Source organism: Salmo trutta, chromosome 23 (assembly GCF_901001165.1).
Source record: "Salmo trutta chromosome 23, fSalTru1.1, whole genome shotgun sequence".
Lineage (NCBI taxonomy): Eukaryota > Metazoa > Chordata > Actinopteri > Salmoniformes > Salmonidae > Salmo > Salmo trutta.
Window position 1 is genome coordinate 36,593,319 of NC_042979.1, and position 17,751 is coordinate 36,611,069.

The window sequence follows — 17,751 nt, forward strand, 5'->3', positions numbered from 1 at the left end:
ACCATCAAGCTATTAAGTAATAAAAATGTGTCTGTCATCATACAGATTGGGGTGGATAAAGGGGTGATCAAGCAGCGCTCCACCTCCTCCATTCTTTGTCCCGTCTCCCCGACACTGCCAGCTTTCCCCTGGTACAACCTCCACAGGTACCTCGCTAACAGCCATTCGGAGCCAGACCAGCATGCTGCCGGCACCCAGAAGGACCCATCTAAGAAACATTCAATCTTTCCCCCTCTGGACACACAGAGCTGCACCTCCCCTGAAAGATGGCCTCATTCAACGTCCAAGACGTCACACCCACACGCTTCACACCGATTTGCTGTCCCATCCCACCCCCTGGTTTCCGGCCCTCCTGCCCGGATGAGACAGACCCATCCGCATGTCCACCCCAGGTCCCCATTGACTGGCCAGGCAAAGGTCAAGGATGAGGTCAAGAAGCCAGAGATTGCATCGTCTGAGGAATTGTCTGAGGAAGTTCAACGGAGAGGTGCAGAAATTGCGAATATGTATAAAGCACAGCTGATTGAGAGGATGGCCCAAAAGAGAAAGGAAGAGATTCTGAAGAAAAGGGTAAACAACGATGACAAGAACGATGACACTGAGGCCTCCTGCTCCTCTGCAGTAGAACAATCCAATACCCCTGCCACAGCCCCCGAGCGCCCAGCCAGCCCAGACGCCACGCCAGTGGCCGCCCGAGAGGACACTCAGGGGGACACCCAGCAGGACCTGGTAGAGGTTGTGAATGTGCTCAAGAGGCAATCATCTGATCTATACCTGCCTGACGACGTATGTGAGGAGTCACTCACATGGAAATCCATTTACGAGGAGCTGTGCCCGCTCGCTCACAGGGTGAACACAGAAGCTGACTACATCAAGGCGCTCCGCGTCATCACTGAGAAGGCTGTCACTCCCTCGTGCTCGTCTGAGGATGATGTGTCTCAGAGTGTGAGTGAGGACACAAGTCAGGAGGGGAGTAGTGAAAGTGAGGAGAGCATGAGTGGACAACAGCAGAGATGTCTACACAGAGATCCTTATGGTGAGAGGGACAGGAAGGAGATTGATAGTGGTAAAATGGAAGGGAGATATGCAACCGCCAATGCAATGTCTATGATGGCGAGCCGAGGGAAAGAAGAACTTAATGCCATGAGCTACGCAGACAGGATCAAATATTTCAAGGACGAGGCTAAGAGAAATGAAGAGATGATGAAGATCGAAAGGAGGAAGGAAAAAGCCAGGGACGAAGAGCTCAAGAAGTGGGAAAAGAGACAGAAGAAATTGAATGAGGAGGAAAGGAAAAGGACAGAAAATATGGAAAAAAACAAGTTAGAGGAGCAGAGGAAAAGGGAGAAGGCAGAGATGAAACTAAAGATCGAACACGAGAAAAAGAGACGAGAGCAAGAGAAAAAGAGAGAGAAGAAAGAAAGAAAGAAGCAGGAGATGCAACAGAAGGCCCGTGAAAAAGAAGAGAAAAAGAGGGAGAAAAAGAGATGTCGTGTCTTTGGGTACCATTAAACTGAAGATAATTGATAAACCTAACTCCCTGTAATTATTATCACACGATTAAACTGATTAATCATTTAATTGTAATTAACTAGGAGATCGGGGCACCAAGAAAAATATTCAGATTACAAAGTTATAATTTTCCTAATATAACTTTCCTATATTATAATATAGGCCGATTATCTTCTGGTTTGAATGGTGTATTTTACCTCGCGTCCAGTCTCATTCCCAAACGTCGTAAATTGTTGTATCTGCACGAACCCAGTCTTTACTAAAATCATCCATACATCAATTGTCTTAAAATCATTTATTTACTACACTAAGTAATTAACAGAAAACATACAAACAGTAATTATCATTACAAAGGATTGGTATAGTAATGTGCCCTAATGGCTAACAAGCATGGCTGGTCTGTTAGACAATGGGTCATAAACGGTAAGCTGAAAAGTTACACAGAGTTCATTAATATTAACAATTGACAATTGAAGGCTCACTCATTCGGGAACAATTGCAATCAATATATATTTACGCTCATGTGTCGTCGGGATCCCTTTGGAAGAGTTATGTTCTGATGGAGAGTTTGTCCGCGTTCTCTCTCTCTCTCTCGGTTAGAATGGATCTTTCAGAGCGACATTCATTAATGTCGTCATAGAATGGATGTGGTTGGTCTTCGCGTTCGATGATATAATTTACTTAGCTGCAGACTAATAATTAATATCAAAGACTTGTTCTTATTCTATCGATATCGATAGTCTAAAAGTTAACCACGTGGTATGGTTCACTTTCAGTAGAGTACTTGGATGATAAAACCTAATGGCCATGGAGTGTAGGCCTGGTCTGAAGAAATGTAAATCAGGGGGTGTTTTATAGTGCCCATAGAACAGGCTTGTCAAATGACGCCTGGTCCTGTATGTGTCCCTGGGGGCGTGCCTATGACTGAGTTAGACTTGGTTACAGAAATACAATTCTATCACATTAACATCAGTACATAGCATCTCAATGTATTACAAATAGCTTTATCCTTATTAATACATTTTATACAACCATTATGATGCCAGTCTCATCGCTGAGGCTATTATATAAACAGTTTTATGGTAATATGGCTATATTGTCTCTTCTGAGTATCACAAAATGGTACCAAGCGGACCAGTTCGTAGCTGGAGTCTTCATCAATCTTCCATATCTTCTCCAGAACACACATGTTGCTTGGTTCGACAATTCTATGAGTTGGAAGAATTTCCTTTGTCTCTCTATGAAACATGTGGTAGTAGATTCTCCTCTTGGAATTTTTATAACCCTGGGTTGGGGGGAAGGTAGGTTGGGTGATGGCACAAAGGGGAGGGGTCAACTGTCCTTCCTGTACCCAAAGAGGCCAACGTCATGACAGAGGGAAGAGAGGTTGAAAAAGATTGAGAAACAGAGGATGGAGGAGGAGAGGAACAGGGAAAAGGAGAGAATGAAGGTGTTGGAGATGCAGCAAAAGGCACGAGAGAAAGAAGAGAAGAGGAGGAAAGAGGAACAGAAAAGAAGATTGAAGATACAGCAGGAACAAGAGAAGGAGGAACAGAAAAGGCAGACAAGGATACTAGACGAGGATAAGAAGAGAGCAGAGTTTCAAAAAATAAAAGATCACGAGGCCAGGTTCAAGATGGAGATGGAGAAACTGTATGAGAGAGAAGAGAGGAATGCACAGATTGAAAGAGAAAAGAGGCGTGCGCTGTGTCAGAAAAAAGGGCAGACACAGAGAGCAAAACAGGTGGTGGCATACAAGGTCACAGAGTCTACATCTGACGCCTCTGTGCGGAGGGAAGAGAGGGAGCAGCGTCCAGAGACCGCTCTGCGAAGAGAAGAACAAGGAAGAAACAGAAGAAATTGGCGGACGAGTCAATGACAACTTTTGAGTAGATGACAAAAGAAAGGGAGCAGACAAAAGAAGAAATGTACAAGTCAATGCTCCTAGGTATGTTAATAGATGTAAATAAACAAAAACAAATTAGATTTTTTTAAAGAGAAAAAACAAACAACAAAACGAGAAAATGAGCAAAAGCAGGAAAAAATTATAAGGAAGCCAGGCATGAGGGTGAAGAGGAGGAAACATGAGAGAGGAGGAAGGGAGACCAGAGTGGTTTATCAGGAGGGAAGTAGGATATATAGAATTCAAGTTCTGAGGACAGAATCGGGAAGGACCATGAGATAAAAGGTAAATGAGATTAGCTGTAAAGGAGAGCTGAGTGGATCATAACAAAGTTATGGAAAACACAAGGGGTGGCAAGATAAACAGAGACCCAGAGAAAAGAGGTAATAGAGAGGAGATGGAACTAGAATTCCAATGTACGAATGGCCAAAATAACTATCTAAATAACTAAGGATGAGCAGGAAAGGAGAAGACCAAGAGCACAGGAAAAAGAGCCAACAGACATGTCAAAAAGAAATGAAGTCTGCCTCTTCTACTTCTCTTTTAAAGTTGCTTTGGTTTCCTTTTGTCCTCTTTCTAAGCCTGTTCAAGTCTGAGATAGATGAGAAGAGCAGCCAAAGAAACAGATCTGTTGAAGCATCAATTGGAAAGGATGGGAGGGTTGGAGGAGGAGCACAGCTCCATGACTACATTAGGTAAGTGTTTACTATCAAAGCCTGTTCTCTGTAGACAACTGTATTAGTGTTGATAGAAGTTCATTTATGCAATGTCTTTCAACTCAAACACTACAATTCCTGATCTCATGTGATTATTCACCTCATGTGAGCGGGCTTTCGGATGTTTTTTTCTTGAAACAGATTGTGGCATATGAGGTCACTTTATCTGTTGAAGCATCAATAGGAAAGGATGAAAGGGAGGGAGGCAGGAAGAGGAAAACACAGAAGAGCAGATGAGGTAAGTGCTTGGGCTTGTGATGAGAGGATAGGGGCTCCAGAACTGGGGTTCATGATTGAAAATTCTCAGACAAATGTATTACTGTGAATCCCATTCGTTCAATGACTATTTGATTAATTCCTGACGGGATAATTGTTTTACAGGAGCACTCTATGTTCTGCTTCCATGTGGATTGACAGCATTGCTTTCATGAGCTGCTGGAGGACACCATGGAAGAAGAGGGAGAGGGTCTATGATAGGCAGTTTGCCATGGCCATAAATGGGCTTTTGGGTGTTAATACTTCCTGCTTTATATCATACAACTTTACAATAAAAATGAATTGCAAGCATCAGCCTTTTCTGTTTGAGTGTGATCAGTGCAGTAGTAGTAAGATTGGTGTAAACCCAAGGAATATTCTGGCCTTCTAGGCAGAGTTCCTCTGTCCAGTGTCTGTGTTCTTTTGCCAAGTGTCTGTGTTCTTTTGCCAATCTTAATCTTTTTATTGGCCAGTCAGATATGGCTTTTTCTTTGCAACTCTGCCTAGAATGCCAGCATCACGGAGTCGCCTCTTCACTGTTGACGTTGAGACTGGTGTTTTGCGGGTACTATTTAATGAAGCTGCCAGTTGAGGCATCTATTTCTCAAACTAGACACTCTAATGTACTCTTGCTCAGTTGTGCACCGGGGCCTCCCACTCTTTCTATTCTGGTTATTGCCGGTTTGCACTGTTCTGTGGAGTAGTACACAGCGTTGTACGAGATTTTCAGTTTCTTGGCAATTTCTCGCACGGAATAGCCTTAATTTCTCAGAACAAGAATAGGCTGACGAGTTTCAGAATAAAGTTATTTGTTTCTGGCCATTTTGAGACTGTAATCGAATCCACAAATGCTGATGCTCCAGATACCCAACTAGTCTAAAGGCCAGTTTTATTGCTTCTTTAATCAGAACAGTTTTCAGCTGTGCTAACGTAATTGCAAAAGGGTTTTCTGATGATCAATTTGCCTTTTAAAATGACACATTTGCATTAGCTAACAATGTGCCATTGGAACACAGAAGTTATGGTTGCTGATAATGGGCCTCTGTACAACTATGTACAGTTGAAGTCAGAAGTTTACGTACACTTAGGTTGGAGTCATTAAAACTCGTTTTTCAACCACTCTACAAATTTCTTGTTAACAAACTATAGTTTTGACAAGTCGGTTAGGACATCTACTGTGTGCATGACACAAGTAATTTCTCCAACAATTGTTTACAAACGGATTATTTCACTTATAATTCACTGTATCACAATTCCAGTGGGTCAGAAGTTAACATACACTAAGTTGACTGTGCCTTTAATAAACAGCTTGTAAAATTCCAGAAAATTATGTCATGGCTTTAGAAGCTTCTGATAGGCTAATTGACATCATTTTATTCAATTGGAGGTGTACCTGTAGATATACACTGCTCAAAAAATAAAGGGAACACTTAAACAACACAATGTAACTCCAAGTCAATCACACTTCTGTGAAATCAAACTGTCCACTTAGGAAGCAACACTGATTGACAATAAATGTCACATGCTGTTGTGCAAATGGAATAGACAACAGGTGGAAATTATAGGCAATTAGCAAGACGCCCCCAATAAAGGAGTGGTTCTGCAAGTGGTGACCACAGACCACTTCTCAGTTCCCATGCTTCCTGGCTGATGTTTTGGTCACTTTTGAATGCTGGCGGTGCTTTCACTCTAGTGGTAGCATGAGACGGAGTCTACAACCCACACAAGTGGCTCAGGTAGTGCAGCTCATCCAGGATGGCACATCAATGCGAGCTGTGGCAAGAAGGTTTGCTGTGTCTGTCAGAGTAGTGTCCAGAGCATGGAGGCGCTACCAGGAGACAGGCCAGTACATCAGGAGACGTGGAGGAGGCCGTAGGAGGGCAACAACCCAGCAGCAGGACCGCTACCTCCGCCTTTGTGCAAGGAGGAGCACTGCCAGAGCCCTGCAAAATGACCTCCAGCAGGCCACAAATGTGCATGTGTCTGCTCAAATGGTCAGAAACAGACTCCATGAGGGTGGTATGAGGGCCAGACGTCCACAGGTGGGGGTTGTGCTTACAGCCCAACACCGTGCAGGACGTTTGGCATTTGCCACTTAACACCAAGATTGGCAAATTCGCCACTGGTGCCCTGTGCTCTTCACAGATGAAAGCAGGTTCACACTGAGCACATGTGACAGAGTCTGGAGACGCCGTGGAGAACATCCATACTTTTTAAAGAAATGTCTTCTGCTCTGATGAAACAAATATAAAACTGTTTGGCCATAATGACCAGCATTATGTTTGGAGGAAAAAGGGGGAGGCTTGCAAGCCAAAGAACACCATCCCAACCGTGATATACGGGGGTTGCAGCGTCATGTTGTGGGGGTGCTTTGCTGCAGGAGGGACTGGTGAACTTCACAAAATAGATGGCATCATGAGTGAGGAAAGTCATGTGGATATATCGAAGCAACATCAAGACAGTCAGGAAGTTAAAGCTTGGTCGCAAATGGGTCTTCCAAATGGACAACGACTCCAAGCATACTTCCAAAGTTGTGGCAAAATGGCTGAAGGACAACAAAGTCAAGGTATTGGAGTGGCCATCACAAAGCCCTGACTTCAATCCTATAGAGAATTTGTGGGCAGAACTGAAAAAGCATGTGAGAGCAAGTAGGCCTACAAACCTGACTCAGTTACAACAGTTCTGTCAGGAGGAATGGGCCAAAATTCACCCAACTTATTGTGGGAAGCTTGTGGAAGGCTACCCAAAAAGTTGAACAATTTAAAGGCAATGCTACCAAATACTAATTGAGTGTATGTAAACTTCTGACCCACTGGGAATGTGATGAAAGATATAGAAGCTGAAATAAATCTTGATTATTCTGACATTTCATTCTTAAAATATAGTTGTGATCCTAACTGACCTAAGACAGGGAATTTTTACTAGGATTAAATGCCAGGAATTGTTTAAAACTGAGTTTAAATGTATTTGGCTAAGGCGTATGTAAACTTCTGACTTCAACTGTAGATATTCCACTAAAAAATGAAAAAAAAGCCTTATCCAGCTACAATAGTTATTTACATTGTCGACACCATTTCTGATCAAGTTGATATTCTAATGGACAAAAAAGGCGTTCAAAAACAAGGACATTTCTTAGTGACCCCAAACTTTTGAACGGCTGTGTGTATAAATCTTTATGTATATTGGTTTAGCATTCCTTGCTAAAAGGTGGGCCACTTCCATGGTACCAGTTATCCTGAGTTGAGCTCAAGAGTTCAAAGTTACCTCGCCAACTCAAGCCTGTTTCGTACACCCTTCTAGAGGGCGAAATTGTTATTTTGGTGAGTCTATGATCCCTGCTGTCTAAGTCCTGTTACAGCATCATCGTTAAATAATTTGTTGCCTAGGTATTCGGCCAAGTTTAAGGAATAACTCACCATTAATTTAAGTCTCTCCTGCTATGCTAGATCTACTCCTTCTCTGATCCCACCTTGGGATGTATGGTGAGCATAGCTGAGAAGGTCCATTATAGAATGAAACAGAACACTGACTGGATTCTTTTCAGTCTAGGTCATTTTATTTATTTCCAAGACAAGTGCAGTGGTATAGGCCTAATTCAAGGCAGCAAGAGCACACAGGAGCAATTAAACTACTGCCAGACACACGTATAATCCATCAGAAAGCTTTAAGGGACTTGTTCAACTTATTCATTGTTGAGAAGTTAAAATGTCAGTGCCATTTGTGTTGGAATCTTCAGTCGACAGCAGCGGTGTTGAAATCTTCTTCGATGGTGTCATAAATGCTAAACTGTGCATTGTTATTCTGTGAAAGACAGGACATGAACATGGTTAGAATACAGTGCGATAATGACTGCATTTACAAAGGCAGCCCAACTCTGATATTTTTCCTGTCTCTGTGTGTGCATGTCTTTACCACATTGATAGAGTTTGTTAAGGCGTGTTATGTCCAGGGGGCTCAGGTGATTTCTCTGTCCAATCTGGACTCCCCTCTTCTTGGAGTGAATAGTGGGGTTACGGTTTGATGAGAAGTAGTATCTGCCAGGAGAAACCCAACAATTGGGGATTAGAGGACTTGCTACTTTAACACAAGGACTGCGTCACAATGCCACCCTAATCCCAATATAGTGCACATAGTTTGACCAGAGCCCAGGTAAACAATAGTGACCTAAATAGGGAACCATTTGGTACACACAGGGAAATGTTACTGGAGCTGGATACTGTACAGTCGTGGCCAAAAGTTGAGAGAATGACACAAATATTAATTTCTACAAAGTTTGCTGCTTCAGTGTCTTTAGATATTTTTGTCAGATGTTACTATGGAACACGGAAGTATAATTACAAGCATTTCATAAGTGTCAAAGGCTTTTATTAACAATTACATTCAAGTTGATGCAAAGAGGCAATATTTGCAGTGTTGACCCTTTTTCAAGACCTCTGCAATCCGCCCTGGCATGCTGTCAATGAACTTCTGGGCCACATCCTGACAGATGGCATCCCATTCTTGCATAATCAATGCTTGGAGTTTGTCAGAATTTGTTGGGTTTTGTTTGTCCACCCGCCTCTTGAGGACTGACCCCAAGTTGTCAATGGGATTAGGGTCTGGGGAGTTTCCTGAACATGGACCCAAATTATCAATATTTTGTTCCCCGAGCCACTTAGTTATCACTTTTGCCTAATGGCAAGGTGCTCCATCATGCTGGAAAATTCATTGTTCATCACCAAACAGTTCCTGGATGGTTGGTACCATTCTTTATTCATGGCTGTGTTCTTAGGCAAAATTGTGAGTGAGCCCACTACCTTGGCTGAGAAGCAACCCCACACGTGAATTGTCTCAGGATGCTTTACTGTTGGCATGACACAGGACTGATGGTAGCGCTCACCTTGTCTTCTCCAGATGCCCCAAACAATCGGAAAGGGGATTGATCAGAGAAAATGACTTTACCTCAGTCCTCAGCAGTCCAATCCCTGTACCTTTTGCAGAATATCAGTCTGTCCCTGATGTTTTTCCTGGAGAGAAGTGGCTTCTTTGCTGCCCTTCTTGACACCAGGCCATTCTCCAAAAGTCTTCGCCTCAATGTGCATGCAGATGCACTCACACCTGCCTGCTGCCATTCCTGTACTGGTGGTGCCCCGATCCCGCAGCTGAAGCAACTTTAGGAGACAGTCCTGGCGCTTGCTGGGCTTCAGGGCACCCAAGAAAGTCTTCTTCACAACAATTGAACCGCTCTCCTTGAAGTTCTTGATGATGCGATAAATGGTTGATTTAGGTGCAATCTTACTGGCAGCAATATCCTTGCCTGCGAAGCCCTTTTTGTGCAAAGCAATGATGACGGCACGTGTTTCCTTGCAGGTAACAATGGTTGACAGAGGATGAACAATGATTCCAAGCACCACCCTCCTTTTGAAGCTTCCAGTCTGTTATTCGAACTCAATCAGCATGACAGAGTGATCTCCAGCCTTGTCCTCATCAACACTCACACCTGTGTTAACGAGAGAATCACTGACATGAGTGGCAGGGCTGATATGCAGCTGAAATGTTTTGGGGGGATTCAGTTCATTTTCATGGCAAAGAGGGACTTTGCAATTAATTGCAATTCATCTGATCACTCTTTATAACATTCTGGAGTATATGCACATTGCCATCATACAAACTGAGGCAGCAGACTGAAAATGTATATTTGTGTCCTCAACTTTTGCCCACGACCGTACACAGTCACAAAACTAATATTTACTTATTGCTATCAGTTTAAAAACAAGGTGAGTAAAATTAGGACTTTAGTGGGAATAAGGAGGAGAGGAGTATGACTGACGTTCCGTAGTGCATTATGGAGTCGTAGTCATAGGGCAGGTCCTGAGTGTCTCCTTTCTTCACCTTAAAATTATTTTCTTTTCCTGGAAGTTAAAAAGAGTTACAAGAAGCAGATGTGACTGGTGGACACTGCTGGGTGTGAATGTGATATAGGGGAATGAAAATGTAGACAAGTTGAGATGGAAACCATTAAGTTGAACCTCTAGCAGGAGGAAACTCTACAGGATTCAAGGCATGAATATTTCATCTTACCTAATGAAACCCATTGCGGGTGGTAATGTAACAAAACTGCCTTCAAAACGAGCTTACATGTTATCCCAGGATACCCATTACGGGTGGCAACTGTAAAAGGTATATTTTACACCAGGATACCCATTACGGGTGATAACTGTAGATGACAACGTAGTGTTATTCGCGTCAGGCAAATTTAGCGAACAAGGTTGCTGCGTTCACGCCAGGGAAAATTCACAGGAGTAAACGAATTCAGTTCAATTCTACATCATTGGAAATGAGCCTGAAATACATAGTATTGGTCTCAAACTGAAGAACACTGATGGTTACTGGTGAAAGATTCTCTCTGGTGTTTACAGAACTGGTGCTGTGAGATTAGGATATCAGGATTCAAGGTAGCTATGATATTAGGCTATCAGGACCTGCTTAGACAAAGCAATTTCAACAGTAGAGAAAAGGGTTGCAATGTATGGGGAAATTAATGGCTGCACTATTTCCGTTATAATAAGTACATTTGTAAAGTGGTTGTTCCACTGGATATCATAAGGTGAATGCACCAATTTGTAAGTCGCTCTGGATAAGAGCGTCTGCTAAATGACAAATGGAAATGGAAATGGAAATGGAACGTTAAGGCATAAATGTATGAAAGACTATTCTTATTTTAAACTAAAGTGGTTCTGTCCTTGTGGTATGTAGTGTTTCATGTTGTGTGGACCCCAGGAAGAGTAACTGCTGCTTAGGCAGTACTTAATAAAATACTAAATGTCAATAGTTATTCTATACGGTCTTCACTCCAGACCACAAAAAGCTGAATCAGGTATGTTAGTGCTGGGCTGCTACTAAAGCCTGCACACTGCAGCTCTTCATGGGACAAATTGACCAGCCCTGCCCCTGATCCACATGCACTGCCCGTGAGGTGGTTTAGTATGTTGTGTTGGTGTGAGTTACCTGGGACCACGTTGTCCCACTGTATGGTGACGTATTGGTCACGGTCTGGCCGTGTGTGCTCGTGGTGCAGGCCCAGGGCATGCATCAGCTCATGACACAGGTTCCCCACGTTACAGGCTCTACCGAAGTACACAGACTGGGCCCCGCCCTGGAAACCTACATACGACGCACAGCTAGAGTTAAGTGAAGAGAGATAAAGGTGAGAGAAGCGGGAAGAGAGAAATGGAGGAGAAAGAGGGGATATGACAGGAAGAGAGGAAAAATAAAGGATTGAACACAGGAAAAGGAAGGAGAGGTTGTGAGTTAACTGTAAACTGCTGGGAAGGAGAGAATGTGTTAATGTGCCCACTTTGGACTCACCCTGTCCCAGAGATGAACTCTATGTAGTTCATCTCATTGGTGTATTCGTGGAAGCGGATACACGTCTGGTCTGAAATAAGCTTGAACGCTGCTAGTATAGTTTCCTTTCTGTCCACTGTGTGGATCAGAGACAATCTACCATTAGACGGTGCATATCATTCTCACTGTATTAGAAAACATCTAGTGTTACAGTATTCATCTCTCCTACTGTATTCGACACTCACCCAGATAATCGTTGATCTTGTAGGGGATAGAAGTGACGCCTTCATTCTCAGGCCAAAGTGACTTCACAGCTAATCGGTCTTCCTGTAGGACAAACACCTAGTCTTAAATCCAGCTCTTGCTAGAGAGTATAGGCCTCAGATTAATTCAATTGTTATTTACGCGTTTCCCCTATGAATGTTTTTAACCCCTGTGCGGCCTCTGTCCCGTAAGCGGGACGAACATCCAGCGAAAAACTCCTATCGACATTAGCATAACGAAATGTAATATATATTTTTTTCAAATATAGGACTGGTCTCATATCGTTTTATAGATACACCTCTCCTGAATCGACCCACGTTGTCCGATTTCAAAAAGGCTTTACAGGAAAAGCAAAACATTAGATTATGCTAGAGGAGTACATGGTAAAAGTAGCCACATAGCCATTTTCCGACCAACCACATGCATCACAAATAACCAAAAAACAGCTAAATGCAGCACTAACCTTGTACAAACTTCATCAGATGACACACGTAGGACATCATGTTACACAATGCATGCATTCTTTTGTTCGATAAAGTTCATATTTATATATAAAAACAGCATTTTACATCGGTGCGTGACGTTGACTAACTATTTTCCCTCAAATGCATCCCGGGAAACAGTGCTACAATTTACTCAATTACTATTCGAAAACATTTTGAAAAAATGTAATATTGTCATTCTAAGATTTATAGATGAATATCTCTTGAAAGCACCTGTAATACCAGATTTAAAAATAACTTTACTGGGTAATCACACTTTGCGATAAAAGGGGATGCGATACCTAGTAAATACAGCTCAGCACCATCTTGGAACAATCGCATATCACATCTAATCTTGTATACTATTGTCAATAATCCCTTACCTTTGGTTGTCTTCATCAGAAAGCACTTGCAGGTATCCCAGGTCCACAACAAATGTATTTTCGTTCGAAAAAGTCCATCCTTTAAGTTCCATTAGCTTGCTGTTAGCGCGTCTGAAGACTGCTCCAAAACCTTTGTCGGCCGCGGGACAGCAATTTCGAAAAAACAAACATTTTTCCCCCCATTTAGGTTCGTTCAAACATGTCAAACGTTGTATAACATAAATCTTCAGGGCCTGTTTCAACAAGAGAGCCAATAAGATTCGAGGGGGACGATTGCATTGTGTTTCAAAACGTTTCGAAAGGTGGGGGTAGACAGGGCCGCCGGCGTCATAATGGTGATGGCCCTCCTCCTGTGACCAATTTCAACAGACTCTCATTCTGTCAGTTTCCACAGTAGAAGGCTCAAACCACTTTGTAAAGACTGGGGACATCTAGTGGAAGCAATAGAAAGTGCTCAATGAACCATAGCTCACGGTGTGATTAATAGGCAAAGATGTGAAGTTGAGTCCACAATTCAGAATTCCACTTCCTGTTTCGATCGGTCTCGGGGTTTTGACTGCCATATGAGTTCTGTTATACTCAGACACCATTCAAACAGTTTTAGAAACTTTAGGGTGTTTCTATCCACAAGTATTAATTATATGCATATCCTAGCTTCTGAGTTTGAGTAGTAGGCCGTTTAAAATGGGCACGAATATTTTTTTAAATGCGCTGTGGCGCCCCCTATCCTAGGGTAACGTCATTAAGTTCTAAAATGGTCAAACTATTTCAGTATTAACTTCAATGACTAAAACCAGACTAAGTATGTAGAAAAAAAAGAATGGAGCAATATACAGTGTACTTTCCATGACAGACTGACCAGGTGAATGCTATGATCCTTATTGAGGTCACCTGTTCAATCAGTGTATATGAAGAGACCGGTTAAAGGAGGATTGTTAAGCCTTGCGACATGGATCATGTCTATATGCCAGTCAGAGGGTGAATGGGCAGGACAAAATATTGAAGTACCTTTGATCAGGGTATGGTAGGTACCAGACTCACCAGTTTGAGTGTGTCAAGAACTGCAACGTTGCTGTGTATTTCACACTCAGTTTCCCGTGTGTGTGAAGAATGGTCCACCACCCAAAGGACATCCAGCCAATGGCAGTCCAGTGGTCGAAAATGGGTGACACGAATTGTGCAGAGCAACAGACGGGCTACAGTTATAGTCAATTGACAGTCCAGTAAAACATGTTCCCAAAGACCCCAAAAATGCTCAGCTCGTAGAACCTTGACACAAATGGGGTATGGCAGAGTTCCACTTCTTTCAGCAAAAAACTTGTTGCAGTGAACTAAGGAAACACTGGACACAGGAGAATTGGAAAAACGTCTGGTATGATAAATGCCGTTTTTTTGCAATTTCACGCTGATGGGAGGACTAGGGTATGAAGAAAACCACATGCATCCATCATGCCGTTTGTCAACATTGCAGGCTGGTGAGTGGCAGTGGTATGCTGTGGGGTGCCTTTTCATGGCACACGTTGGGTCCCATGATAAAAGTTGAGCAACGTTTGAATGTCTTAACATAATTGAAAATCAGGTGCATCCCTTCATGGCAGCAGTGTATCAGCAGGTTAATGCCCCATGAAACAAGGCTCGGATTGTCCAGGAATGGTTCCACGAAAATTACAGTGAATTCAGCTTAGTGCAGTGGCCTGACCAGTCACCAGATCTCAATCCAATTAAGCATCTGAGGGATGAGATGGGAACAAGCCATTTTGGATTAGAGATCCACTACCACCCAACTGGGCACAATGGTGGGAAGCATTGAGGAAATCATGTGGCCAGCATTCCTGTGGAATGCTTGACACCTTGTAGAGTCCATGCCCTGACGAACTGAGGCTTTTCTGAGGGCAAAGGGGGGGTGCAACTCAATGTTAGGTGTTCCTAATGTTTTGTAGACTATTATTTTTATATATATATATATATATATATATATATTTTAAGATCTTTTAGAAGAGAAATATATATTTTAGAAGAAAAAAGGGAAAAAAATCAACAAAATAAATAAACTAAAACCGTGCAATTGGCAACGCCCACTACGATTTAAATTGAGATTGTCACTGGCCGACACACAATAAATCTATTATTTGCATGACTCACTGTGCAACAGTGTTTAACATGAATTTTGAATGACTACCTCGTCTCTGTAACCCACACATACAATTATCTGTAAGGTCTCGAACAAGCAGTGAATTTCAAACAGATTTAACTACAACGACCTATTGGTTTTCAAATAACTACCTATTGGTAGATGGGTAAAAAAGCAGACATTGAATATCCCTTCGAGCGTGGTGAAGTTAATAATTACACTTTGGATGGTGTTTCAATACACCCAGTCCATACAAAGATACAGGTGTCTTTCCTAAGTCAGTTGCCAGAGAAGAAGGAAACCGCTCAGGGATTTCACCATGAGCCCAATGGTGACTTTAAAACAGGTAGACTTTAATGGCTGTGATAGGAGAAAACTGAGAATGGAACTACATTTTAGTTACAATACTAACCTGATTGACAGTGAAAAGGAAGCCTGTACAGAATAAAATTATTCCAAAACATGCATCCTGTTGGCGTCAAGGCACTAAAGTAATACTGCAGAAAATGTGGCAAAGCAATTATCTTTTTGTCCTGAATACAAAGTGTAATGAGAGGCAAATCCAAAAGATTACAGAGTACCACTTCATATTTTCAAGCATGGTGGATGCATCATGTTATGGGTATGCTTGTAATCGTTGCGGACTGGGGATTTCCAGGATAAAATAGAAACGGAATGAGATAAGCACAAGCAAGATCCTAGAGGAAATCCTGGTTTAGTCTGCTCTCTACCAGACACTGGGAGCATAATTTACCTTTCTGCAGGACAAGAAACTAAAACACAAGCGCAAATCTGCACTGGAGTTGCTTAGCAAGAAGACAGAATGTTCCCGAGTGGCCGAGTTACAGTTTTGACAAATCTACGGCAAGACCTGAAAATGGTTGTTTAGTAGTGATCAACAACCAATTTGACAGCTTGAATAATTTGGAGAAGTTACACAATCCAAATGCAGAAAGCTCTTAGACTTACCCAGCGGGACTCACAGCGCTAATCGCTGCCAAAGGTGCTTCTACAAAGTATTGACGCTGGGATGCAAATAGTTGAGATATTTCCGCATTTCATTTCCAATAAACTAGCAAAAATGTCTAAAACATTTTCACTGTCATTATGGGGTATTTTGTGTAGATGGGTTAGAATTTGTGTTTAATCCATTTTGAATTCAGGCTGCTTTCGGAAGGCACTGTACCAGCTTCTGGTATACACAGACTGAAACTAATGACTGCAAACTCGTTTAAGGTTTCTTTACAAGACAGAATGTTGAATAAAACGACATTGAAACTTACTCTACTGGTGGTCCGTGGTGTTGATCCTTCAGATGGTCAAAATATCCATAGGAAAGTACTGTTAACACAACTTTTTAGAGTGGCGGTACTGAAGTTGAAATTTCTATCACCTGGCACTTCAGTATGCATGCATTGTATATTTTTCCTGTGGATATTTTGGCTCAAATTTCAACCATCTGAAGTACCAACACCATGGACAACCGGTAGAGCAAGTTCAAATGTAATTCTGTTCAACAATCTGGCTTGAATGATTTTGCAGTCATTAGCTTCAGGCTGTGTATACCAGAAGGTGGTATCAATCTGATTCATCAGCCTAAAAAAAGATGCAGTAACAGGACAGAAAGCAGGGATAATAGACTCACCGAAACCAGAATGTCTCCCTCCACGATAGCAAGGTCGAACTGTAAGTCCTCTGTAACAGAGAGAGAGGGTCTGAAACAACCACACTGACACAACATGTACTAGTTACAAGTCACTACCTCCAGTGCCATTAAAGTCCAGACCTCGCAGTAGAGGTCCAGGATTGTGCGCTTCATCTAATGAATGCGTTACCTTCTCTGGTTTCAGGCATTTTAACCCAATCATTTTGTCTGTGGCGTGGTCCCATTGAGGCAGTAGAACCTAAAGGCAATTGTTAACATTAAACACATTTTGCAATATTTTATTTTTGATAGATAAGCCATGAACTTGAAGAAAACCAATGGAATTGTTTCTTTAGGCCCATCACGCCAAGAGATTGACTTGAGAATCACAGTAGAGGCCTACCTGTGGCAGTGAAAGTCACATTTGTAGAATTGTTGATGGGGTTTGTAGAATTGTCCACTGAAATACAGAAAGAAAATATAAAGAGGAACAGAACAACAGTTTTGCAGTGGGGCTGGCCTACATGAAGTAAAAATGGTAAACAGGCCTATTTTTCATCCTGTAACCTTAAGAAATGAGTGGTCCCCAATGCAGGCCTGCTTACCTGTGGCAGGGAAAGTAGAATTTGAAGTAGTAGCATTTGTCAAATTGGTGATGGGAACACTGCCCACTGAAATACACAAGGGTAACATAATACATGTTACATAATAACATGGTGAACCAATTGGCGTCTACAGTGCAACTGGCCTGGCCTAACTCAAATGGAAAACACTCAAAAGTAGGATGTCACGAAAACAAAATGACTGGTCCTACCTTGGACAAACCAGATGAGAATCAGAAACCAAACCATGTTGAAACAACGATTGTCCCCCAAGATTTGGGGGGGGGGAAAAAACAACCAGAAAAACAGCACAAACAAATTTCTTCAATAGCTCTCCTTCCAGTCAAATAGTTGGTAGGGCAGCAATCACAAAAGAACAGGTGCGTTCTCCTTCTTCTTCTCCTTCTTCCTTCTTCTTCTTCTTCTTCGGTGAGGTTTAAAGATGGTTGGCATCCAATACGTTGCATTATCGCCCTCTACTGAACTATCGTATGAATCCATTACCTTTGTGATACAAAATGGGAAAAGGGGA

At 42.3% G+C, this 17,751-nt stretch overlaps 1 protein-coding gene and 1 long non-coding RNA gene across 2 annotated transcripts; one reads left to right on the forward strand and one right to left on the reverse strand.

The window, feature by feature from the left end:
• The first annotated feature begins 3,528 nt into the window (after positions 1 to 3,528).
• LOC115159935 (uncharacterized) lies at positions 3,529 to 4,701 on the forward strand. Its single transcript, XR_003868968.1, has 2 exons — positions 3,529 to 4,369; positions 4,513 to 4,701. It is a non-coding gene; the product is annotated as an uncharacterized LOC115159935 (long non-coding RNA).
• Positions 4,702 to 7,919: 3,218 nt separating this feature from the next.
• Positions 7,920 to 17,534, reverse strand: LOC115159932 (astacin-like metalloprotease toxin 5). The gene is made up of 11 exons (XM_029710082.1): positions 17,432 to 17,534; positions 17,223 to 17,288; positions 17,021 to 17,077; positions 16,808 to 16,876; positions 16,618 to 16,667; positions 11,958 to 12,039; positions 11,734 to 11,848; positions 11,374 to 11,546; positions 10,196 to 10,277; positions 8,299 to 8,420; positions 7,920 to 8,187 (listed from the first exon to the last, which is right to left on the reverse strand). The coding sequence occupies exons 1-11, from the start codon at positions 17,466 to 17,468 to the stop codon at positions 8,183 to 8,185; spliced, it is 858 nt and encodes a 285-aa protein (XP_029565942.1). The 5' UTR covers positions 17,469 to 17,534; the 3' UTR covers positions 7,920 to 8,182.
• Between the last annotated feature and the right edge of the window lie 217 nt (positions 17,535 to 17,751).

Coding starts and splice junctions, on each gene's coding strand:
- LOC115159932 (XM_029710082.1), bottom strand. CDS start 17,468: ATGGTTTGGTTTCTGATTCTCATCTGGTTTGTCCAAG. Junction 16,668..16,807: donor AATGCCTGAAACCAGAGAAG/GTAACGCATTCA, acceptor TCTCTGTTACAG/AGGACTTACAGTTCGACCTT. Junction 12,040..16,617: donor AGGGAGACATTCTGGTTTCG/GTGAGTCTATTA, acceptor TTTGTCCTACAG/GAAGACCGATTAGCTGTGAA.